Source organism: Eulemur rufifrons, chromosome 28 (genome assembly GCF_041146395.1).
Source record: "Eulemur rufifrons isolate Redbay chromosome 28, OSU_ERuf_1, whole genome shotgun sequence".
Taxonomy (NCBI): domain Eukaryota; kingdom Metazoa; phylum Chordata; class Mammalia; order Primates; family Lemuridae; genus Eulemur; species Eulemur rufifrons.
Window position 1 is genome coordinate 49,514,011 of NC_091010.1, and position 22,202 is coordinate 49,536,212.

Here is a 22,202-nt window from a genome sequence, read left to right on the forward strand (position 1 = left end):
GAGGCCTAAGTTGCAATTTTAAAAAAATTTCAGATAAACACAAATTTCAGATAAATATACAAAGGTCTTTAAAGAACTTTAAAGGTATGGCAATTGCAAAGTCTTTTAAAATAAGGCAAAAGACTGGTTAAAACAAAAATTCACAAGCCTAATTACTTATCAAATTTTAGTTTAACATGATAAAAACCACTGCCAAATTCACAAGCTGTGTTTATAGAAAAAAAAGTCAATTCAATGTCACAGAAATTCTGCTGTACTATAATCATCAGAACTTTAAAAGGATAAAACCAAATACCTGACTTCAGCATCTTGGGCACAGTCAATGTGGCGAGCAGATGAAAAATCTAATTGTTCCATTCCTGGATTTGGTAAATACAAATTCTGATCTGTATTGATTACTATCACAATCTAGGTGTTCAACAAAGAACTATATAAGAGATAATTTTCTAACCTGCCTCCTTCAGGTCACAATGACATCTAAGCAGCTCAGCCTACATTCTGACCATATGGCAAAACATTCCAATGATAGGTTTGGTCTGATGACTATCCTCAGCCCATAAAACTAAACAACCACAATAAGGAAATAGAGGAGGAACAGTCATACATTCTAAAGGCCAGTTTCTTAAATAATGACACATGACCATCATTTCCATATTGAAATTTAGAAGACCAGTATTAAGCAAGAAAAAAGCTAGAAGTTAGATGCTTATTTACTTAACTAAGAATATTTAGCTGCTTCTAAAAGGAAATTCTAAAGCATTATATACAATGTATACTTTGTGATAACGATCAGCACAGCACAGTCTGCTTAACCTAACCAATGATAAATTACTTACAGAAATAAATGTTTTTAATAAAAAGCTCTGGAAACAGACTATTCTACAAATTGACCTAACTAGAAAACTAAAATAAATTTCTTCGAAATGGTTTCTATTTAACATTTTTAATTAACAAAAGCAAACATTGCTAGAGAGGAGGAGTAAGTTCAAGAGATGTATTATACAACATTATGACTGCAGTTAGTAGTGTATTGTATACTTGAAAACTGCTAGGAGAGTAAATTTTAATGTTATCACAAAAAAATGATAAGTATGTGAGGCAATGCATGTTAATTAGCTTGATTTAGCCATTTAACAATATATACATATTTTAAAACATCATGTTATATACCATAAATATATACATTTTTGTCAATGTATTAGTAAAAAATGGATATATAATTTCTTTGAAGCAAATACTTGCAAGAGTACAAGAACCCAATTTTTCTTTTTTTTTAGATAGAGTCCCACTCTTCTGCCTGGGCTAGAGTACCGTGGCATCAGCCTAGCTCACAGCAACCTCAAACTCCTGGGCTCAAGTGATCCTCCTGCCTCAGCCTCCCAAGTAGCCAGGACTACAGGTCTGCACCACCACGCATGGCTAATTTTTTCCACTTTTAGTTGTCTGGCTAGTTTCTTTCTATTTTCAGTAGAGACAGGGTCTTGCTCTTGCTGAGGCTGGTCTCAAACTCCTGAGCTCAAGCGATCCTCCCGCCTTGGCCTCCCAGAGTGCTAGGATTACAGGTGTGAGCCACCATGCCCGGCCCCAATTTTTCTATATTAAAATTTTTTTCTGAATGATCTAAAAATTCAAACCCTTGATGATGCTTTTTTTGCTTCTATTGTTTCAGATTGCATTTACTATGTAAATGCTGTAGGGTGCAGAGCCCAACTAAAATCTTCCAGGAAATACCATTCCAAATGAGTCAGAAGTACATTCAGGCTATGACATGTATTAAATACAATTAGGATGTTTATGAGGTGATCTCTCCTTTGTTACATAATTCTAGCCTTTGTTTCCACTGCTAAAAATGTTACATCCTAACCAAACGTATACTTTATAGCATAAAGACTAAGCAAATAATTGAACAGAAAGTACAGAATACCTCTCTAGATAACATAATCTCTTCCAAATGTGTATGTTGTTTTATTTACATAGACACACATAAACATTCCATTTTACATTTTAAAATGCTGTAGCTGGCAACAAGTCTCACACACAGAAGAGGATCATTAGTACTCACTGATTGATTTTGAGTCTTGATAGGAACCTGAAATGTTTTCACTTCTTCAGGGTTTAATGAGTTAATAGCATCCTAACACCTAGAGACGCCACACAGTGACCTACCATGAGGCAAATTAACACCAGCCTACTTTGAAAACCAACTATTGATAGAATAATTAACTTTTCAAACACTCAATACCAAGTCACTATCTTCTTCAAAATATTAATACTTACTGAAACAGTAAAATGTTACCTAATTCTGACTAGCCTTCCTACACAGAGAAGAGTGGACTCAACCTAATTCTGACTAGCCTTCCTACACAGAGAAGAGTGGACTCAAAATTATTATTTTGTCTGCTTACAAAAACATACCTACATAAACTAGTTTAACCATTTTTCCAGTAAGACTTTAAGAGTGATATTCATTTCATCTTTCCTCTAGCTCAGAAACAGCTAAGTGATTATGAGTTGTTTTAGGCTTTCTGAAGTTCCCATGCAACTTTTTAGCACTGCCAATATACCAGCAACTATACTTATCCTGGGTTTTCCTGCAGTGGGAAGTAGAGATGGTTCTTGTAGTGCCCAGATCTTTCTATCCTACAAATTCACTGAAAATGTAAACTTCTAACTTCTGCCTAAAATTAATGATTTCTAAATACACTACCTACTTCCAAGTATCTTAGTTACTTAAGATTTGGGTAAAAGCAGGCATTTAACTGAATCTATAAAAAGTGATAAGTAAAAAGAAAATACGATTTAAACGTTTAATGAAAAAATGACTTAGAGAAAGTATTAGTCTAAACAAGAAAACTTTGCTAATGCCCAGAGTTACCCACATTCAATCTAACACATAGTAGTCAGTAGATACAATTTTTAAAATCTTTTTGAAAATTATAATCAGTTTGTGAGTAAATGCCAATTAAGAATTTCATTCTTACTAACTTAGGTGCAATTTTCTACCAACTGAAGACTTCCTTCTCCTAAGGACTTTTATTAATCACAAACTAGCTATGTGATCTGGGGTAAATTACCCAATTTCTCCATACGTTAATTTCATCACCTTTAAAATGAAGATAATAATTGCCCACTTTACAGAGCTGTTTTGAGGATTAAATATACAAAAATACTTACCGATGATAGGCTTCTCTACGGTACTTTTTCAAAGCATGCTTATCCATGTTAGCAGGCATATCTGCTGCATTCTGCAACCGATCACTCCAGGAGGTTGTCATTTTAATTATATGGCTGAATTCTAGAAAAGAAAATCAGTAATTTAGTAGCTTAATATTGGCATCTGATATCTGATTGTTAAAACTATTAGAAAAATTCTAGCTTGGAAACTGCCTAACACAATTAATTACCTATTAAAACATACTGAACATGGTAAATATACTGAAAATTACACTGACACTTCTAAATTATGTAAATTTACAAAAATAATTCCATATGGTCATTTCTACCCAGAAATATCACATATACTTCCAAATATAATAATTAAGCATAGCTGCTAATAATTGCTAACTATAATCCTAGATTTCAGAAAAGGCACTGAGACTACTGGTTTGTAAAAATATATAATTTTAAGTAAATACATATTTTTAAAATGTGTGTAGTAAGCAACTTTTAAATTCTGATCAACATTCTAACCTCAGCCAATGGGTGGCACAAATATAAGTAATGAATGTTTGATTTGTAATTATTTCATGCTTTTATATTTTTCAGTAATAAATTATTTTTCAGTTGGTAATACACACTATGAACTAAAAGAAGAAATGTTAAAACATTTCATCTAATTAGGATAAACATCTAAACAAGATAGGTAGCTGAGTGCCTTTGTTTTAAGTACTTTCACAAATAGGGTATTCTTAGGTTTCACTTGATTTGAAGTTTTCATCTATAAATAGTTTTAAATAAAGATGAAAAATAGGCCGGGCCCGGTGGCTCACGCTTGTAATCCTAGCACTCTGGGAGGCCGAGGCGGGTGGATCATTTGAGCTCAGGTGTTTGAGATCGGCCTGAGCAAAAGCGAGACCCTGTCTCTACTAAAAAAATAGAAAGAAATCATATGGACAACTAAAAACATATACAGAAAAAATTAGCCGGGCATGGTGGCACATGCCTGCAGTCCCAGCTACTCGGGAGGCTGAGGCAGGAAGATTGCTTGAGCCCATGAGTTTGAGGCTGCTGTGAGCTACGCTGATGCCACGACACTCTAGCCTGGGCAACAAAGCGAGATTGTCTCAAAAAAATAAAAAAAATAAAAAAAGGATGAAAAATATCCCTTTAGAATTAAGTTTATTAACATTTTATTTAATATACCAGTATTTGTTAAGAACATCTGGAACCTAAGTTATTTCCCATTTAGAACATGCTAACATCATTTATAATATTAAATCAATTTTTAAATAAACCACCTTTGTAGCTTTTTTAAAGTAATAACTTATTAAAGAAACCTATGAGAAATTCAATTGAGAAAATTAACCACTTTAAAGTGAACAAGTCAGTGGCATTTAGTACATTCAGAATATTGTTCAACCACCAATTCCCTCTGGTTTCAACATATTTCTATAACTCCAAAGTAAAACCCCTTATTCATTAAGCAGTTTCTCCCCACTATGCCCTTCCCACCTCCGCTGGCAACCACCAATCTGGGCTCTGTCTCTATGGATTTAACTATTCTGGATATTTTGTATAAATGGAATCATAAAATCTGTGACAAAATTTTATTGTATTTTATTTTTTTTTTTTGAGACAGAGTCTCGCTCTGTCACCCAGGCTGGAGTGCGTGGCATAATGACCACTCACTGCAACCTCCAACTCCTGGGTTCAAGCAATCCTCCTGCCTCAGCCTCTCAAGTAGCTCAGACCTACAGCATGTATCACCACACCTGGCTAATTTTTCTATTTTCTAATTTTCTATTAGAGACTGGGTCTTACTCTTGCTTAGGCTGGTCTCCTGGCCTCAAGCAATCTTCGTGCCTTGGCCTCCCAGAGTGCTAGGATTACAGGCCTGAGCCACTGCAACTGGCCGCGACCTTTTATTTTTATGCCTCGCTTCTTTCACTTAGCATGTTTTTAAAGATCATCTAAAAATGTATCAGATACTCCATTCCTTTTAATGACTGAAGAAAATACTCCATTATACGTATACAGCACAATTTGTTTATCCATTCATCTGCTGATGGATATTTGGACTATTTCCACTTTTTAGCTATTTTCTGAATAGTGCTTCTATGAACTTGCATGTAATATACTTGATTGAGTACCAGTTTTCAATTCTTTTGGATATATACCTAAGTTTGTAATGTTTTCAAAGTAATCAAGATTTCCAAACACTATTTATAGGACAAAAGTACTGGCACTTTCAAAAAATTATGGTTAAAATCTTATTAAAGTATAAAATTAATGTGAGAAAAGTTATTTGCTAGACTATTATAACTGAATCTAGATATACTATGACTGGATTTTTGTGTTTTGGAGGGGTTTTTTGCTTTAAAAATTCATGTAGCAAAATCCAAACCATTGTGTGGACCCAAAAAGTGGAAAAAATTTTAAAGTACAGAAATACGATTAATCCTAAATGATTTGTATTTTTTGGATAAGGACTATATCTTACATAAGTTTAAATATGAATCACAAATAAAATTGGTAAACTGTGATGAATTAAGAGAAATCAGAAGAGTGATTCTATTAGAAAAGACTTCAACTCCAATTACAGTCATATGGTAAAGCATAGGAAATAAAATTCATTTACTGGTAAAGACTTAGGTACATTCCCATTTTTAAAAATCTCAAACAGTATTCATAAAAGCCTACCTCCTACTTTTTATTTTTAAAAAACTAAAATCTGCAGAAAGTAAACCCTCAAGTCTTCATCTGTCTATTGATTAGCACATGTGGGTAAGGAAACCACCTGAGGCCTGAAAAAGAACCAGCCAAACGGATTACAGGGAGTAATCCCTGAAGCTCACATAAGGCCAGGAATAGTTTCTGTCTCAAACAGCCAGAATGGAACACTTCTCATTTAAATAGCATTAGGCAGAGTACTCAGAAAAGTTTTGTGTCTATAGTAGGACAAAATTATTTAAACACTGCTCTAGGCCGGGCGCGGTGGCTCACGCCTGTAATCGTAGCACTCTGGGAGGCCGAGGCAGGTGGATCGTTTGAGCTCAGGAGTTCGAGACCAGCCTGAGCGAGAGCGAGACCCCGTCTCTACTAAAAATAGAAAGAAATTATCTGGCCAACTAAAATATATACAGAAAAAATTAGCCGGGCATGGTGGCGCATGCCTGTAGTCCCAGCTACTGGGGAGCCTGAAGCAGTAGGATCGTTTAAGCCCAGGAGTTTGAAGTTGCTGGGAGCTAGGCTGATGCCACGGCACTCACTCTAGCCCAGGCAACAAAGCGAGACTCTGTCTCAAAAAAAAAAAAAAAAAAAAAACAACAACACTGCTCTAGTCCTGCCTAACAGAAATTAAAACAAGATCCAAAGGGATCAAACTATTTCCAAGTAATTTAACCATGTCAAAAAGCAAAGTTCAAGAATATTTATAGAAATACAAAAATATCCATCATTCTACAAGGTAAAACTTATAATAGCTAGCATCCAATCAAAAATTAGTAGCATTCAGAAAAGCAGGAAAATAGGATCCATGACAAAGGAGAAAAATCAATTCAAACAAACCCATAAATGATACTAAATGAATTAATACTCAAAGCTGTTAGAAGTTACAACTGAACATAATTCAATATATAATTCATAATTCAAATACCATTAATACATCATTCAATACATAATTCATATTTGAACATATTTCACATACTCAAAAAACCAGATGACTGAAATGTCAAATGTGGGCATAAAAGATAAAAAAGAGACCCAAATCAAATGTCTAGAAATGACAACTACAATATTTGAGATGAAAAATACAATGAATAGGATTAAAAGCAGATTAGACATTAAAGAAAAGATTAGTGAATTTGAAGACGTAACAATAGAAACTATTCAAACTAAAATAGAAAAAGACTAAAAAAATTTTAATAGAACAGTGAGTTGTACAACATACGTGTTATTGAAGTCTGCAAAGGGAAAGACAGAAAAAAAATTTAAAGAAATGGTGAAAATTTTCCAAATTTAATGAAAACTATAAACCCACTGCTTCAAGAAACATAGCAAACCCAAGCACAAAGAACTATACAAAAGCCAAGCACAAGAAAACTACACAAAGGCACATCAAAATCATTTTCCTTAAAAAACGGTGAAAAAGAGAAAATACCTAAAAGTAACCAGAAGCTGGGTGCAGCGGCACATGCCTGTAGTCCTAGCTACTCAAGAGGCTGAGGCAGGAGGATGGCCTGAGCCCAGGAGTTCAAGTCCAGCCCGGGCAACATAGCAAGACTCCGTCTCTACAAAAAACTAGATAAATTAGCTGGGCATGGTGGTGTGCACCTGTAGTCCCAAGTACTTGGGAGGCTGAGGCAGGAGGACTGCTTGAGCCCAGGAGTCTGAAGTTGCAGCGAGTTAACACAATGCCACTGTACTCTAGCCTCAGCAACAGAGTGAGACCCTATCTCAAAAAAAAAAAAAAAAAAAAACAAAGGAAAGAAGAAAGAAAGGAAAGGAAGGGAAGGAAAGAAAAGAAAGAAATCATATCCAATCAATAACTTTATATCTGAGCTATGATGACACCACTGTACTGTACAAAGGGTAACAGAGTAAAACTCTGTCTTAACAAAATAAATAAAATAAAATAAAGATTAGAGCAGAGGCCAGGTTTGGTGGCTCACACTTATAATCCCAACACTTTGGAAAACCAAGGCCAGACTACTGCTTGAGGCCAGGAGTTTGAAACCAGCCTGGCCAATATAGTGAGATCCATGCCTCTACAAAAAAAATTTTAAAAATTAGCTGGGTGTGGGGGCACACACCTGTAGTCTCAGCTACTTAAGAGGCTGAGATGGGAGGATCACTTCAGTTCAGTGTTGCAGTGAGCTATGATCATGCCACTGTACTCCAGCCTAGGCAGCAGAATGGGACTCTGTCTCAAAAAAAAAGAGATTAGAGCAAGAATAAAATAAAAAATTAAAAAAAACTACATACATGATCAATGAAATCAAAAGTTGGTTGTTGGAAATGTCTAACAAAATTGATAAATCTTTAGCTAGCCTGACTAGGAAAGAGATAAGATGAAAATATCAATAACCAGATGAAAACAGGGACATTACTGCAGACCATAAAGAAAGAAAATGGGGCTGAGTCTGGTTGGCTCACGCCAGTAATCCCAGCACTCTGGGAGGCCGAGTCAGGAGAAGCCCTTGATGGCAGGAGTTAAAGACCAGCCTGGGCAACATAGCAAGACCCTGTCCCTACAAAAAATTTTAAAAATTAGCCAGGCATGGTGGTGCACGCCTAGCTGAGGTGGGGGGATCACTTGAGCTCAGGAGTTTAAGGCTGCAGTAAGTGTGACTGGGTCACTGCACTTCAGCCTGGGTGACAGAGCAAGACTTTAAAAAAAAGAAAAAGGCCGGGCGCGGTGGCTCACGCCTGTAATCCTAGCACTCTGGGAGGCCGAGGCGGGTGGATCGCTCGAGGTCAGGAGTTCGAGACCAGCCTGAGCAAGAGCGAGACCCCGTCTCTACTAAAAATAGAAAGAAATTATATGGAAAACTAAAATATATATATACAAAAAAATTAGCCGGGCATGGTGGCGCATGCCTGTAGTCCCAGCTACTCGGGAGGCTGAGGCAGTAGGATCGCCTGAGCCCAGGAGTCTGAGGTTGCTGTGAGCTAGACTGACGCCACGGCACTCACTCTGGCCCGGGCAACAGAGTGAGACTCTGTCTCAAAAAAAAAAAAATAAATAAAAAAAAAATAAAAATAAAAAATAAAAAAAAGAAAAAAAGAGAAAAGAAAGAAAAAGGATTATAAGAGAATATGTGGGCAAAACTGCGAGACCCCATCTCTACAGAAAATAGAAAAATTAGCCAGGCATGGTGGTGTGCACCTGTATCTCCAGCTACTTGGGTGGCTGAGGCAGGAGGATCACCTGAGCCCAGGATTACAGTGAGCTATGTCAGTGCCACTGCACTCCAACGACAGAGTGAGACCTTTTCTCCAAAAATAAAAAAACAAACACAAAGAAGAGCAAATGATAACCAAAACAAGCAGGAGAATGGAAATTATAAAGATCAGAGCAGAAATCAATGAAATAGAAAACCAATAGAAAAAAAGCAATGAAACCAAAAGCTGGTCCTTTGCAAAGGTTCAAACTGATAAATCTTTAAGCCACACTGAAGAGAAAAAAAAAAAAAAAGACACAAATTACAAACATCAGAGATGAGAGAAGTAACAGCAGTACAGATTCTATAGATATTAAGAAAGTAATAAGGGAACATTATAAAAACTTTATGGCAACAAATTTAAAAACTTACATTAATGGACAAATTCCTTGAAAGAAACTAGCTGCCAAACCTTACTCATAAAGAAACAGATAACCTGACTAGCCCAGTATCTGGTAAGGAAGTTAAACTATAGTTTAAAACCTTCCTACAAAGTAAATTCTAAGCCCAGATGGTTTCACTGGGGAATTCTACCAACATTTAAGGACGAAGGCAATATAAATGCTACCCAAACTCTTCCATAAAATTGAAGCAAAGGCAATACTTTCCAACTCTTTCTATTAAGGCCAGCATTTGTCTGATTACCAAAACCAGACACAGACATTACAAAGAAAAGAAAATAACAGATAAATACTGCTAATCAACATGGATGTAAAAAATTCTTAAAATTTTAGCTAATCAAATCTAACAATATATTAAAAGAATAACACATCATAATCAAGTAGAGCTGATCCCAGGAATGCAGGGATGATTTAACATTTGACAATAAGTCAATGTAATTAATTCACCACATTAGTGGATTGAAAAACAGTATGATCATCTCAACAGATACAGAGAAAGTATAAGACAAAATCCAACATGTATTCCTGATAAAAACTCTCACCAAACTAGTAATAAAAGGGAACTTCCTTAATCTGATGAAGAATATCTACCAGAATGTTACAGGTGACATCATACTAAAGGTGAAAGACAGGGTGTGTTCCTGAATGAGACAGAAATTTACACTCTCACCACTTCTATTCAACATTGTACTGAAGGTTCTGTTCCAGCCAGTACAATCAGACAAAAGAAAGAAAATAAAAGACAACGAGATAGAAAAGAAAGAGGTAAAACTGTTTTTATTTGCAAATGACATTATCCATCTATGTAGAAAATCAAACAATCTATAAAAAGCTACTAGAACTAATTGAGTTTGGCAAAGCTATTAGACACAGGAGCAACAAACAAAAATTAACTGTTTCTATATACACTACTAATGCAAAAAAACAATCAAAAATTTAAAAATGTTAAGTACCACTTGCAATAGCATCAGAATATGAATACTTATACATAAATCTGACAAAGATGAGCACAAGCTGTACACTGAAAATTTCAAAACATTACTGAGTAAAATGAAGGACAAAAATGGAGAGATACTGCTCCATGAGACTATGCTCATGGATTATAAGACTTAATACTGTTAATATGTCAATTATCACAAATTCATTACAATCCTAATCAAAATCCAGCAGGCTTTTTTGTAGAAACTAACAATGTTATTCTAGAATTCATATGGAAATGCAAAAGACCCAAAATAACTAAAAGAACTTTTAAAAAGAATTTGGAAGACAAACTACCTGACTTCAAGCTTTATTATAAACCTACACAATCAAAACACTGTGGTATTGGTGTAAAGACAAATAGATCAATAGAACAGAGATTCCAGAGATAGGCATAAACATATATATTCTATTGACAAAAGTACAAAGGTAATTTAGTGGAGAAAAGATAATCCTTTCAATAAATGGTGCTGAAACAACTAGCTCTTCATTTGTAGAAAAATCAATTAATCCACAGCTCTTACCATACACAAAATGTAATTAAAAATGGATCATAGACCTAAATGTAAAATCTAAAACTAAAAACTTCTAGAAGAACACAGAGAAGAAAATCTTTGTGAACTTTGGGTTAGTCAAAATTTCCAAGATCTGATATCAAAAGCACAATCAATAAAAAAGTCGATAAATTAGATTTCATCCAAATTTAAAACTTTTGTTCTTCAAAAACACTGTTAAGGAAATGAAGACAAGCTACAACAAGAGACAAATTCCCAGCCTTACAGAGCTTACGTTTTAGTGGAGGAGTCAGACAATAACCAAATATATAATATCATGTCAGGTAGTGATAAGTGATATACAGTATAAGATAAATAAATAAGGCAAGGAAATAAAGAATGACAGTGGTCATATTATAGATAGGAAAACCATGTAAGGCCTCTATGAGCAGACAATATTTGTTCACCGAGTAAAGTAAGGGAGTGATTTATAAAATCAAACCAACAATAAAACAACCTACCACAAGGTTGGCATTTACAAATCATGGTAATCTGTTTTACATATTACAGTTTACAGGCCTATGAGTGATGTAAAATATTTAAAATGTTTTATTCCCTTAGGAGGTTTAAATATTGTCTCTGTATTCTTGTTTATATACTTGTTATCGGTCTTTCTTCATGGCTAGCAGAGAATTAAAAAATCTAAATTGTATTTACATATTGTGTTTCCATTAAAATGTTTTCTCTCTTCTACTGTAAAGAAAAAAACAAGCTACAGTTTTTGGGAAAATATTTGCAAATCACTTATCTGATAAAAGGACTTACATCCAGAATATATAAAGAGCTCTCAAAATAAGACAATCCAATTTAAGGCAAATGATCCAATTATAATATAGGCAAAAGATGTGCACAGAAACTTCACCAAAGAAGATATACAAACGGCAAATAAGCACACAAAATGATGCTCAACATCACTTGTCAAATTACAAATACAATGAGATACCACTACATACCTACTAAAATTAAAAAGACAATGTGAGGCCCAGGCTGCTATGGTTCATGCCTATAAACCTAGCACTCTGGGAGGCCAAGGTGGGAGGATTGCTTGAGGCCAGGAATTTAAGACTAGCCTGAGCAAGAGATCCTGTCTTTACAAAAAATAGAAAAAGTTGGCCAGGTATAGTGGCACATGCCCATAGTCCCAGCTACTTGGGAGGCTGAGGCAGAAGGATCTCTTGAGCCCAAGAGTTTGAGATTGCAGTGAGCTATGATGACTCCACTGTACTCTAGCTGGGGTGACAGTGCGAGACTCTGTCTCAAAAAAAAAAAAAAAAAAAAAAAAAGAAAAGAAAAGACAAAGTCAAATGTTGAGAATGCAGAGCAAGCAGAATTCTGGTACACTGCTGGTGAGAATATAAAAATGGCACAAACACTTTGGAAAACATTTGACATTTCCTTAAAAGTTAAACACATCTACCATGTGTCCCCAGCCTTTCTGCTCCTAAGTAATTATCCAATTAAAGGATACACGAATGTTCGTGGCAGCTTTGAAATGGCCATAAACTGCAAACAACTCAAATGTCCATCAACAGGTGAATGGATAAACAATTAGAGTATATTGGTACAATGGAATACTATTATGCTCTTAAAAAGGAATGAACTATACACAAAACGTGAGAAAACTCAAAAATAATTACAATGAGTGAAAAGACAAAAATATGTGTGCATACTATATGATTCCATTTATATGAAATCCTAGAAAATTCACTATAATCTGTAATGACAGAAAGCAGATCAGTGGTTACCTGGGATGGGGGAGTGAGACTGGGAGAGGAGATGTTGCAAACGAGCCCAAGGAAACTTTTGGGAGGACGGGTGATAAGTCTATTACCTTGAATATGAGGATGATTTCATGGGTATATACATGTCAAAACTTATTATATACTCTATGTGCAAGTTATTGTAAATCAATTATACCTCAATAAAACTGTTTTTAAAAAGTAAGACATACCTTTCTATTTCTTTACAAATTAGAGGTAGTATTAAACTAAAAGATTTTTCCTATATATTTTTATTTTTTATTATTTTCTCCAAATTATGTGTAGGAAAAAAATTCAACGTACTTTCTTAGGTCACTCATGTAACTAAATACATTTTATTTTAAAAGTTCAAGTTACTGTCTCAACAAAGATCATAAAACTTTATTCAACTACAATTGTAAACATAATTGGTTAAATAACCATAATATCACTAATATGGTACAAAATATTCCATGAAGTCTATAGTTACATGAAGGTAAAAAAGGGTGAGGTTTTCTTAAATCATCTTCAATAATTCATCATGGAACAGTTTTCCTATGGTCTTATCTAACATATTTGAGCATTACTATGACAGACTTTCGAACTCTATCCACAGAACTTCACCAAATCAGTCTATCTAATCCTTAACGATCTTTCATAGTGACAATAAAGTTAAAAATGATGATTCTTCATCACCTAAATACACATCTAGGAATGACACCAATCGGATATCAGACTGAGGTGGGGGGTGGGGGAGGGGATGGGGGTATGCCTACACAATGAGTGCATTGCACACCGTTTGGGGAATGGTAACACTTGAAGGTGCTGACTCGGGAAGGGGGGGTGGGGAGGAGGGACATATACCTACATGATGGGTGCAACGCGCACTACCTGGGGAACGGACACGCCTGGAGCTCTGACTTGGGGGGAAAGGCGGTACATGGGCAATGTATGTAACCTACAATTCTGTATCCCCCATAACAATAAGATGAAATAAAAAAAATATATGATTCTTCATCATCTGGCCGAAAAAAAAAAAAGTTCTAACAAATAGGTAAACATTTCATTTATCAACTGTTTACAGTGTCAGGCATAACAACAGTTTTTCAGTAAGGTACAGCAGCAACTAATACTGAATAAAAAGCTCAAAATTTGATTCCTTTCATAAGTAGTGGTATAGTTAGTTACTCAGTTAATTCTTTGTTTCAATATAAAATATCCAGCAGGCAAAGTTATTGCACCTGAAGAATAACAAATGAACTCTCAAATATTTAAAATACTGTGGTTTCATGCTATAAAAATATTTCATAGGCAAAACATACACAGTTCCTGTCACCACTACCATCACCCTCCCCCAAAGAAAGGAAACCAGCTGCTCCAACAGCTCTAGGCAACTGCTGAAAACAGGAAGCAAAGAGTAACTGAAACTGTAGGCAGTAAGCCTGGTTAGCAATCTACAGTGAATAGTCTTTCCTTCTAAATAGTGTGCCAATAAAATGCTGATGGTCACATGTACTAAGACCACTATTTTAAAACTACAATCAAAAGAAATTCTGTCCTTTGTAACCCATAACATAATGTTCAGAAAACTCCAAGAATTATGGTATACTACAATAATATTCGTGCCCAAATGGATAAAAGTATGTAAACAGCAGTCAGAATTTATTTTCATGATAGTTCTGCATTAAGACAAAATGCCATGCTGCCAGAGTTACACCTTGGCAAAGGCTCTTTTACAAAGCCATTTTAAATGTCCGTTTCAAGTCATATCAGTAAATTTCTTGAAAAGAAGCTAGGGGCACTTTAACAATATGTAGCACAGGTATATCAGGCAGTGTTTAACACATGGCAATTTGAATCAAATACTTATTTTCCAACGGAATAAGTATGTCAGTATAAATAGGGCAACAACAGTATGAACAATCAGTGTTATATTACTTCACTGGAATTTTTTTATTTTCTATTTAAAACATAAAACTTTGGAATTTATAAGTTTTATAAGAAACCATTCATTCTAAGAACACTGTTCTGAGATGTAAATGGAAAGGATAATCTTGAATAATTTCAAATTTTCTCACCAGCCTGAAATTTATTTTGGTCGTCATAAATATAACAACTTTCATTGCATATTACATATATTAGTTTATTTTATGGAAAAAGAAAAGCTAAAGCTATATCCCCTGTTTGTATGCCTTGTATTGTGCTAAGTAGTCACATTTTATATTAACATATAGCCCTTGATAACCCTAATCTTTACAGATGAGCAAGTAAACCCAAGAAAGTATAATGCTTAGCCAGTTGGTTTTACCATTTTTTGTGGTTAAAGGTCCCCTCCGTAACACATCCACAAATCAACGAACTTACAAATACATTCCCTTAAAAACAAGGGAGGTCAGATGCAAGTTTACTTTAAGCCATCTACCAATACTGCTGAAAAATGAAATTCTCATATAGTTAATAGTGTCACCTATAACTCAAAGAACGGTACTGTGAAATAAACTATAGCTTTTAAAGTATTTTTGTAACCTTTACTCCTTCTCATCATAAAAGTAATACATGGAAGGAAATATATATATAAAATAGTTTAAGATGGAGGAATGCCAATTTTTCAGAAAAGACTCCTTAAAACTGTGTTTAAATTGCATTAAATGTTTCATGACCTTTCATCTTTTAAATAGTTCATGATGAACATTTTGTTCATTTTTCACTTCATTATTTTCACTCACAGTTCTTCGTATCATTTGCCCCAATTCCTGTCAAAGGCTAACTCTCATAGTTTGCACACCAAAGAGATGCAGCTGGTACCAAATTGCAGCTAAAAACCTGCACTTACCTACCCACACATATCACTTATCACTCAATCCTCTTAACCTGCTTTACTTTTCTTTGCCCTTACACTTTCAGATATATTTGACAGTTTGCATCCTGTCAGTCCCTCTCTAAAATGTTAAGTTCCATGAGGGCAAAGACTGTTCTACTTGCTGCTGTATCCCCAGAATCTTGCACAACAGACTTGATACATACTGACAGAAACAAATGAACCACTAAACCTCTACACATGGAGCTCTTTGCTTTTCAGAAGCTAAGTTCTGCGTAAGCCTGGAAATGCAAGAATATTGCACAAGTTCCTTTTAATGCTCTAAATGAATCTTTGTGAAATCCTACTCTTGATTCACAAATGCATAAGATTCTTGGCTTGATTAATGTAATAATATTTTGCTAACATTTCAACATCAGGCCTGGGAACAAATGGTTCCTTGTTCTCTGATGGAAAATAACAAAGTTGAGAAAAGATCTTCCCAAGTAAAAAAGGCAGTACCTGTTGCCTTGACAATTTGTTTTTCTTCTTCAAGCAACAACATGCTCTTATCTGTTGTCTGAAATTGTATCTAGAAAATACAAATTTATGTCATCTGTTCCTAAAGTGTTGAAAATATACAAAAAGACCTGAATTTTGTTATGTTCTCATAAATATTCTATTGCTACTACTCTGCAATATCATACAGAACACTATATATTTGTTCTACATCAGCTCATTAAGGTTGCTTCTAACTGAATGATTGGTTTTTTTTGTTTGTTTGTTTGAGATAGAGTCTAACTCTGTTGCCCAGGCTAGAGTGCCATGGTGTTAGCCTAGCTCACAGCAACCTCAAACTCCTGGGCTCCAGCAATCCTCCTGCCTCACCCTCCAGAGTAGCTGGGACTACAAGCATGCACCACCATGCCCGGCTAATTTTTTCTATATATATTTTTAGTTGGCCAGATAATTTCTTTCTATTTTTTTAGTAGAGACGGGGTCTTGCTTTTGCTCAGGCTGGTCTGGAACTCCTGAGCTCCAGCGATCCACCTGCCTCGGCCTCCCAGAGTGCTAGGATTACAAGCGTGAGCCACCGCACGCTGGCCTACCTGAATGTTTTGAATAATACTAGACCTTCAATGATTACTGACACAAAGGAACAAGAGAGCATGTAAAGAAAACATTTTAAAAGATTGGGCTGGCTATGTCTTCAAAACATTGCTATAATTAACTGAGGTCTTTAAAAGCATAAGGTATAAACAAAGCTGCACAATTTTTACATTCAGGCATTATCTAATACTTTGCACCTTTAATAATGAACCCTAGATAAAAAATAAAATAAAATAAAAAGTTCTGCTTTATTTCAAAAAGAACTCATTCTCCTACCAACGAGCTCCTGCTCACCACCCAACTTTTAGCTCTTATCTTTCGGCTTACAAAATAATAAAAAGATAAAAAATCAGAAAGGCAGAAATAATCACCACAGTATTTCTACCTTTTTGTATATAAAGTAACATGTAAGGTTTAGTCCACTTAGTAAAAATTCAGAGATATTCGTGAGTTCAATGCCTTAATAATGCTAACATTAATAATGGCTAACATTCATTGAGTGCTATTTTTCATGTATGATTCCAAGCACTACAGTACATATTTTCACAACAACCCTATGAGTTAAGTAGTATTATCCTCACTTTTTTGTTTTGTTTTTATTTTTTCTCAGTTTTTAATTTCTATTTTTTATCTTTATTTCTCTATTCATCACTATGCTAATGAGGTTATTATCCTCATTTTACAAAGAAGGAAAAAGGACAAAGAAGTTAAATAATTTGGCTGAAGACATAGAATTATACTTGTGGTTAAGAGTGCAGAAGATCCTGGAGCCACATGCCGGGGGTTCAAAGCCTGGCTCCAACACAACTAGCTCTGTGACTAATTATATAATCACTTCAGTTTCTTCCACTCCAAAATGGGCAGAGTTAGAACAAGGATTCAATGCATTAATAGGTATAAGGTGCTAAGAACAGTGACTGATATAGAAAGTGCTTAATAAATTGTTTATAATGTTAAAACCCACAGTGTTTTAATACTTGAAGCTTCTGTACAACATAGTATTATACTTCATGCCTGGAGGAATGTATAATAGGTTTCTACTTGGAGTCAAAACTTCAGAGTGCCCGCTACGTGCCAGAAGCTAACAATTTCACACATTTTTTCATGTCAATTAAAGCATCCTAAATCTAATCTACTATCTATATGTTTCTTTTTCCTGAAAGCTCTTAGATCTAGATAGAAATATTTCAAGAATTATTTCATCAAACCTACTTCAAAAGTAAACCAGCAATTCAAGACTAGAAAAATGGCATTTACTAACTTCATATTTATGAAGATTCCAATGCTTACTTTCCAGGTTACAGCTTGGTCTTATTTATACTGCATGATCCCAGTCAAATTCTTAAAGGTGTAATTTAAAGTTATTATAGTTTTAATACAGAATGTTTGTGTTATTTCAACCTACACATTATTCTAGCTGGCTTACTTAGCAGCTCTAAAACAAACTAGATAGAGACACACACAAACTAGATTGAGATTCTAACACGACTGGTTAAAAAAAGTTAGCAAATGTTTCTCAAGGATAAATAGTCAAATACATGTAATACTCACCTGGCAAATTAGACAAAACAGTGCAGAATGGCAGAAATCTGTAGTGTAAATATATACACTTAAACAAATAATTCTAAGATTTCATATTCTAGAATATTCTGGCCCAAAGTTAAAGCATAACAAAAACTTGTCCTGTCCTTATGAATTTACAGAGAATAATTTTATGACAAACACAATGGTAGAAAAAGAACATGTAACACAAATTCTAACTGAATACCATATTAAAGATAAACTAAGCAGAAAAAATAAATGTTGTCACCGTGTACACTGGCACATTGAGGAGATATTTGCAACACCATAACTGAGGAAGAATTAGTATAAAGTATAGGTAAAGAGAGCTACAAACCAATGATGGAAAAGCAAAGAAGCCAACAGAAAAATGAAGCATATAACTAGGCAATTTACAGAAAAGGCAACCTAAATGAACAATAATGGATGTGAAGAGGCACAACTTGACTAATAATCAGGAAAAAGCAAATCAAAACCCATCACATGGGCAAAAATTTTAAAGTCTGATAATATCAAATGTTTGTAAGGATATGGCAAAATGGAAGCTCCCATAACCTGCAGATGGGTACTTTGTATTTATTATTTTGGAAAGTAATCTGGCATTATCTAGAAGATTGAAGATGCTCATACCCTACAACCTAAGAATTCTCTAGGCTTAAAATTCTCTCACACATGTAAACAAGGCGACACAACCAAGAATGTTTATTATAGCACTGTTAATAATAGCAAAAAAGTCAGAAACACCTAAATATCCATTAAAAAAACCTGTGGTTAGGGCCGGGCGCGGTGGCTCACGCCTGTAATCCTAGCACTCTGGGAGGCCGAGGCAGGCGGATCGCTGGAGCTCAGGAGTTCGAGACCAGCCTGAGCAAGAGCGAGACCCTGTCTCTACTAAAAATAGAAAGAAATTATCTGGCCAACTAAAAATATATATAGAAAAAATTAGCCGGGCATGGTGGCACATGCCTGTAGTCCCAGCTACTCGGGAGGCTGAGACAGGAGGATCCCTTGAGCTCAGGAGTTTGAGGTTGCTGTGAGCTAGCCTGACGCCACGGCACTCACTCTAGCCCGGGCAACAGAGCGAGACTCTGTCTCAAAAAAAAAAAAAAAAAAAAAACCTGTGGTTTATTCATATAATGGAATATAGCAATAAATGAATAAACTAAAGATATATCAACATGGATATATATCAAAAGCAATACTGAATAAAAAAGCATGTTACAGAATCACATGTATCTTAAGCAAAAGTATGTAATTTTGTGGATACATAAATGTTAATAAAAGTATAAAAATATAATGGGAATGATAGTTACCCAACTGATGACAGAGAGAGGGGAGAAGGGAAGGGGAAGACAGGGGAATAGGATCAGCAGGGATTCATACCAGCCTCAATTTTATCTGTAATGTTTATAAAGAGAGACCACACAATTAGAAAATGGTAATAAATAAATGACAGTCTTAACTATAAAGATTTGATAAAGGTGTGTATTAGATATATTAAATGGTATTATTTTTGGTATGTTTGAAATATTTCACAGTATTTTAAGACAAATTTAAATTAAAACATTAAAGAAACTCCGTTAAACCAGTAAGTTTTTAAAAATATTACGCGGACAATTGTATTGAAAACACACTCTAATACCCAACAAGCTTACTGATTTTTTTTTAAAGCCATTAAGTCTCAGGTACAGATTTCAGTCTTCTCTTTGCAAGAAGATCATGACTGCCATGCCATGCAGGATGCAGCCTCTTTCACCTCACTTTTTTTTTTTTTTTAAGATGGTGTCTCCTTCTGTTGCCCAGGCTGGAGTGCAATGGCCTAATCATAGCTCACTGTAACCTCAAACTCCTGGGCTCAAGCAATCCTCCTGCCTTGATCTCCCAAACTGCAGTGATTATAGGCATGAGCTGCCATGCCCACCCTCACCTCACACTATTGATAATGCTTCCCAACCAAGAGAGACACACAAAAGGTTAAGAACAAATGGCTCATCATTGTTGAAACCAATTTAATCTTTCTGATCCCGTATTTAGCCTAAAAAGGGAGCAGTTTTATTATCCTGCTGGCAATTTTGGTATTTTTATTGGTTTGCTACTAAAGTTGTTTTCTACGAATAGCCATTGCAAACACTGACAACCAATCATAGAATGCAATCAAATTTCAATCAGTAAAATGTCATGTTAAGACTCACTGGGTCAATTAGCAAGGACCTTAGCACTCCGTAACAATTTGCTACCGACTTCCTTAAAGCAATTAACTTTTTCAAGGTCTGAACCTAAAAAAACCAAACCAAACAAAAAACACCAACTACTTGTAAAAAAGGGGGTTATTTTACTTCATTCATACTACTCTAACTACAAGGAATCCATGCAGCATATCCTGTAAACAACTTACCAGAATTTCTCTTTCCAGCTTTATCTCATACTACTGGTTTACCAAACCCTTGGTTTGAGTGACAGCAATCTATTCAACATACCCTCCATAGGAAGATGTTAGCATCTTCTCCCTACTCTCAAGTGTCACTTTCTCTACGTTTTTTCTGATTCCATCAAGCTACAGTAATATCTCTCCACTCTGGGCCAAAAAATATCTAACATTTATAGAGAACTTAATGTGTGCTAATACTGCTTCAATGAAATGACTCTATTTAATCCATACAACCCTGTGAAATTTGCTCTATTTTTCCCTTTTCACAGTTAGAGAAACTGAATGAGGCTCTAAAGTTAATTAAGTTCTCCAAGGTTGCATAATGGTAAGTGGCAAGCCAAGTCTCAAACCAAGACTACAAAATCCAGGCCCTTAGACATATGCAATGTTGTCCCCTGGCTGAAAGTATGACTGCCTTTATTGCTCACATGTCACTTAACACACCCCTTGTGATACTTACCATTTTGTGTTAGTAGATGTCATCTAAAAAGCTCAAAATATTTACAACATTCATTCAACAAAAAATGACTGAGAGCCTGTGTACCAGGCATTGTTGACTACCGGGCTTAAATAAAGGCATGTTAAAGAGCATCTACGAATGAAGAGTAGGTGGATTCTCTAGATACATAGTCATCCCAAAAATGTGGGTAAGTGCAAAATTCAAAGTAATACGTACATAGGAATTGTAACTAGATAAAAACGCCTTTATATAAGAATTTTAATAGAGCATAGTCACAAAAAACATGATAAAGTTGTGGTGTTTTATATTTTTTTAAACTATTTTGTTGAATTAAGCTTTTTAGCAAGAGAGTTAACCAATAAAAAGACTTTAAAAATAAACGTGTTTTCTGTATGCCTTTCTTTTCCCATAAAACAGTAGAAATAGCCTAGAGACAGATTCATGAACGCCTCTCCACTTAACATTCCATTGTAATTTGGGTTTCTTGAGGAAGACCTGATGTCTTCTCGCTAAGGCTCGCAGGTGCTAAGAGTAAATACCATCTATATAAATCTTCCTACAATCACAAACTTCAGGAAACTTGTAGCTGATTGTAAATTTTCATACAACGGCATCAGATCTTAGAACTGAATGGAACCCTGCAGAACATCTTCAGCTCAAACAAGTACAGCTCAGCCAGGAAGAACCTGCCGGCACCCGGGAGCGAGCACGCGCGCGCGCACACACAGCCCCCCTAGGACGGTGACTAGCCATTTCGGAGCACCGTACTTCACAGCACAACCCTCAAACGTAACGGCCCTAAAGCCGAAAGCTTTGGAAAACAATAAATCGGACACCAACTTCTAACTACTGCTTTTAAAAGCTGTGGCCTGCCAGAGTCAAATCCCCCAAAACGTTATTCTCACAACTCGGTTCAGGCCTTAGATCTGCATCTCGCTCTCACAGGTTTCGGGGGGCCCCAGGAAAAGGAAGGGAAGAGGCCGCCACCAAAACGGCTGCCCCCCTGAGTGGGAGCTGTCTGGAAATAACGCATGTTTTGTGTGGCGGCTTGCAATTCGACGTGACCTTTCCAGG

General features: G+C 35.5%; 1 protein-coding gene across 2 annotated transcripts in view; it reads right to left on the reverse strand.

Annotated features, from left to right (window-relative positions):
- Positions 1-22,202, reverse strand: part of NT5C2 (5'-nucleotidase, cytosolic II) — an 83,341-nt gene that overhangs the window by 60,482 nt on the left and 657 nt on the right. For both annotated transcript variants that reach the window (XM_069460131.1, XM_069460130.1), the window contains exon 2: positions 3,175-3,295. In XM_069460131.1, the coding sequence (XP_069316232.1) occupies positions 3,175-3,275 (101 nt within the window). In that variant the 5' untranslated portion in view covers positions 3,276-3,295. The remainder of the gene's footprint in view (positions 1-3,174; positions 3,296-22,202) is intronic.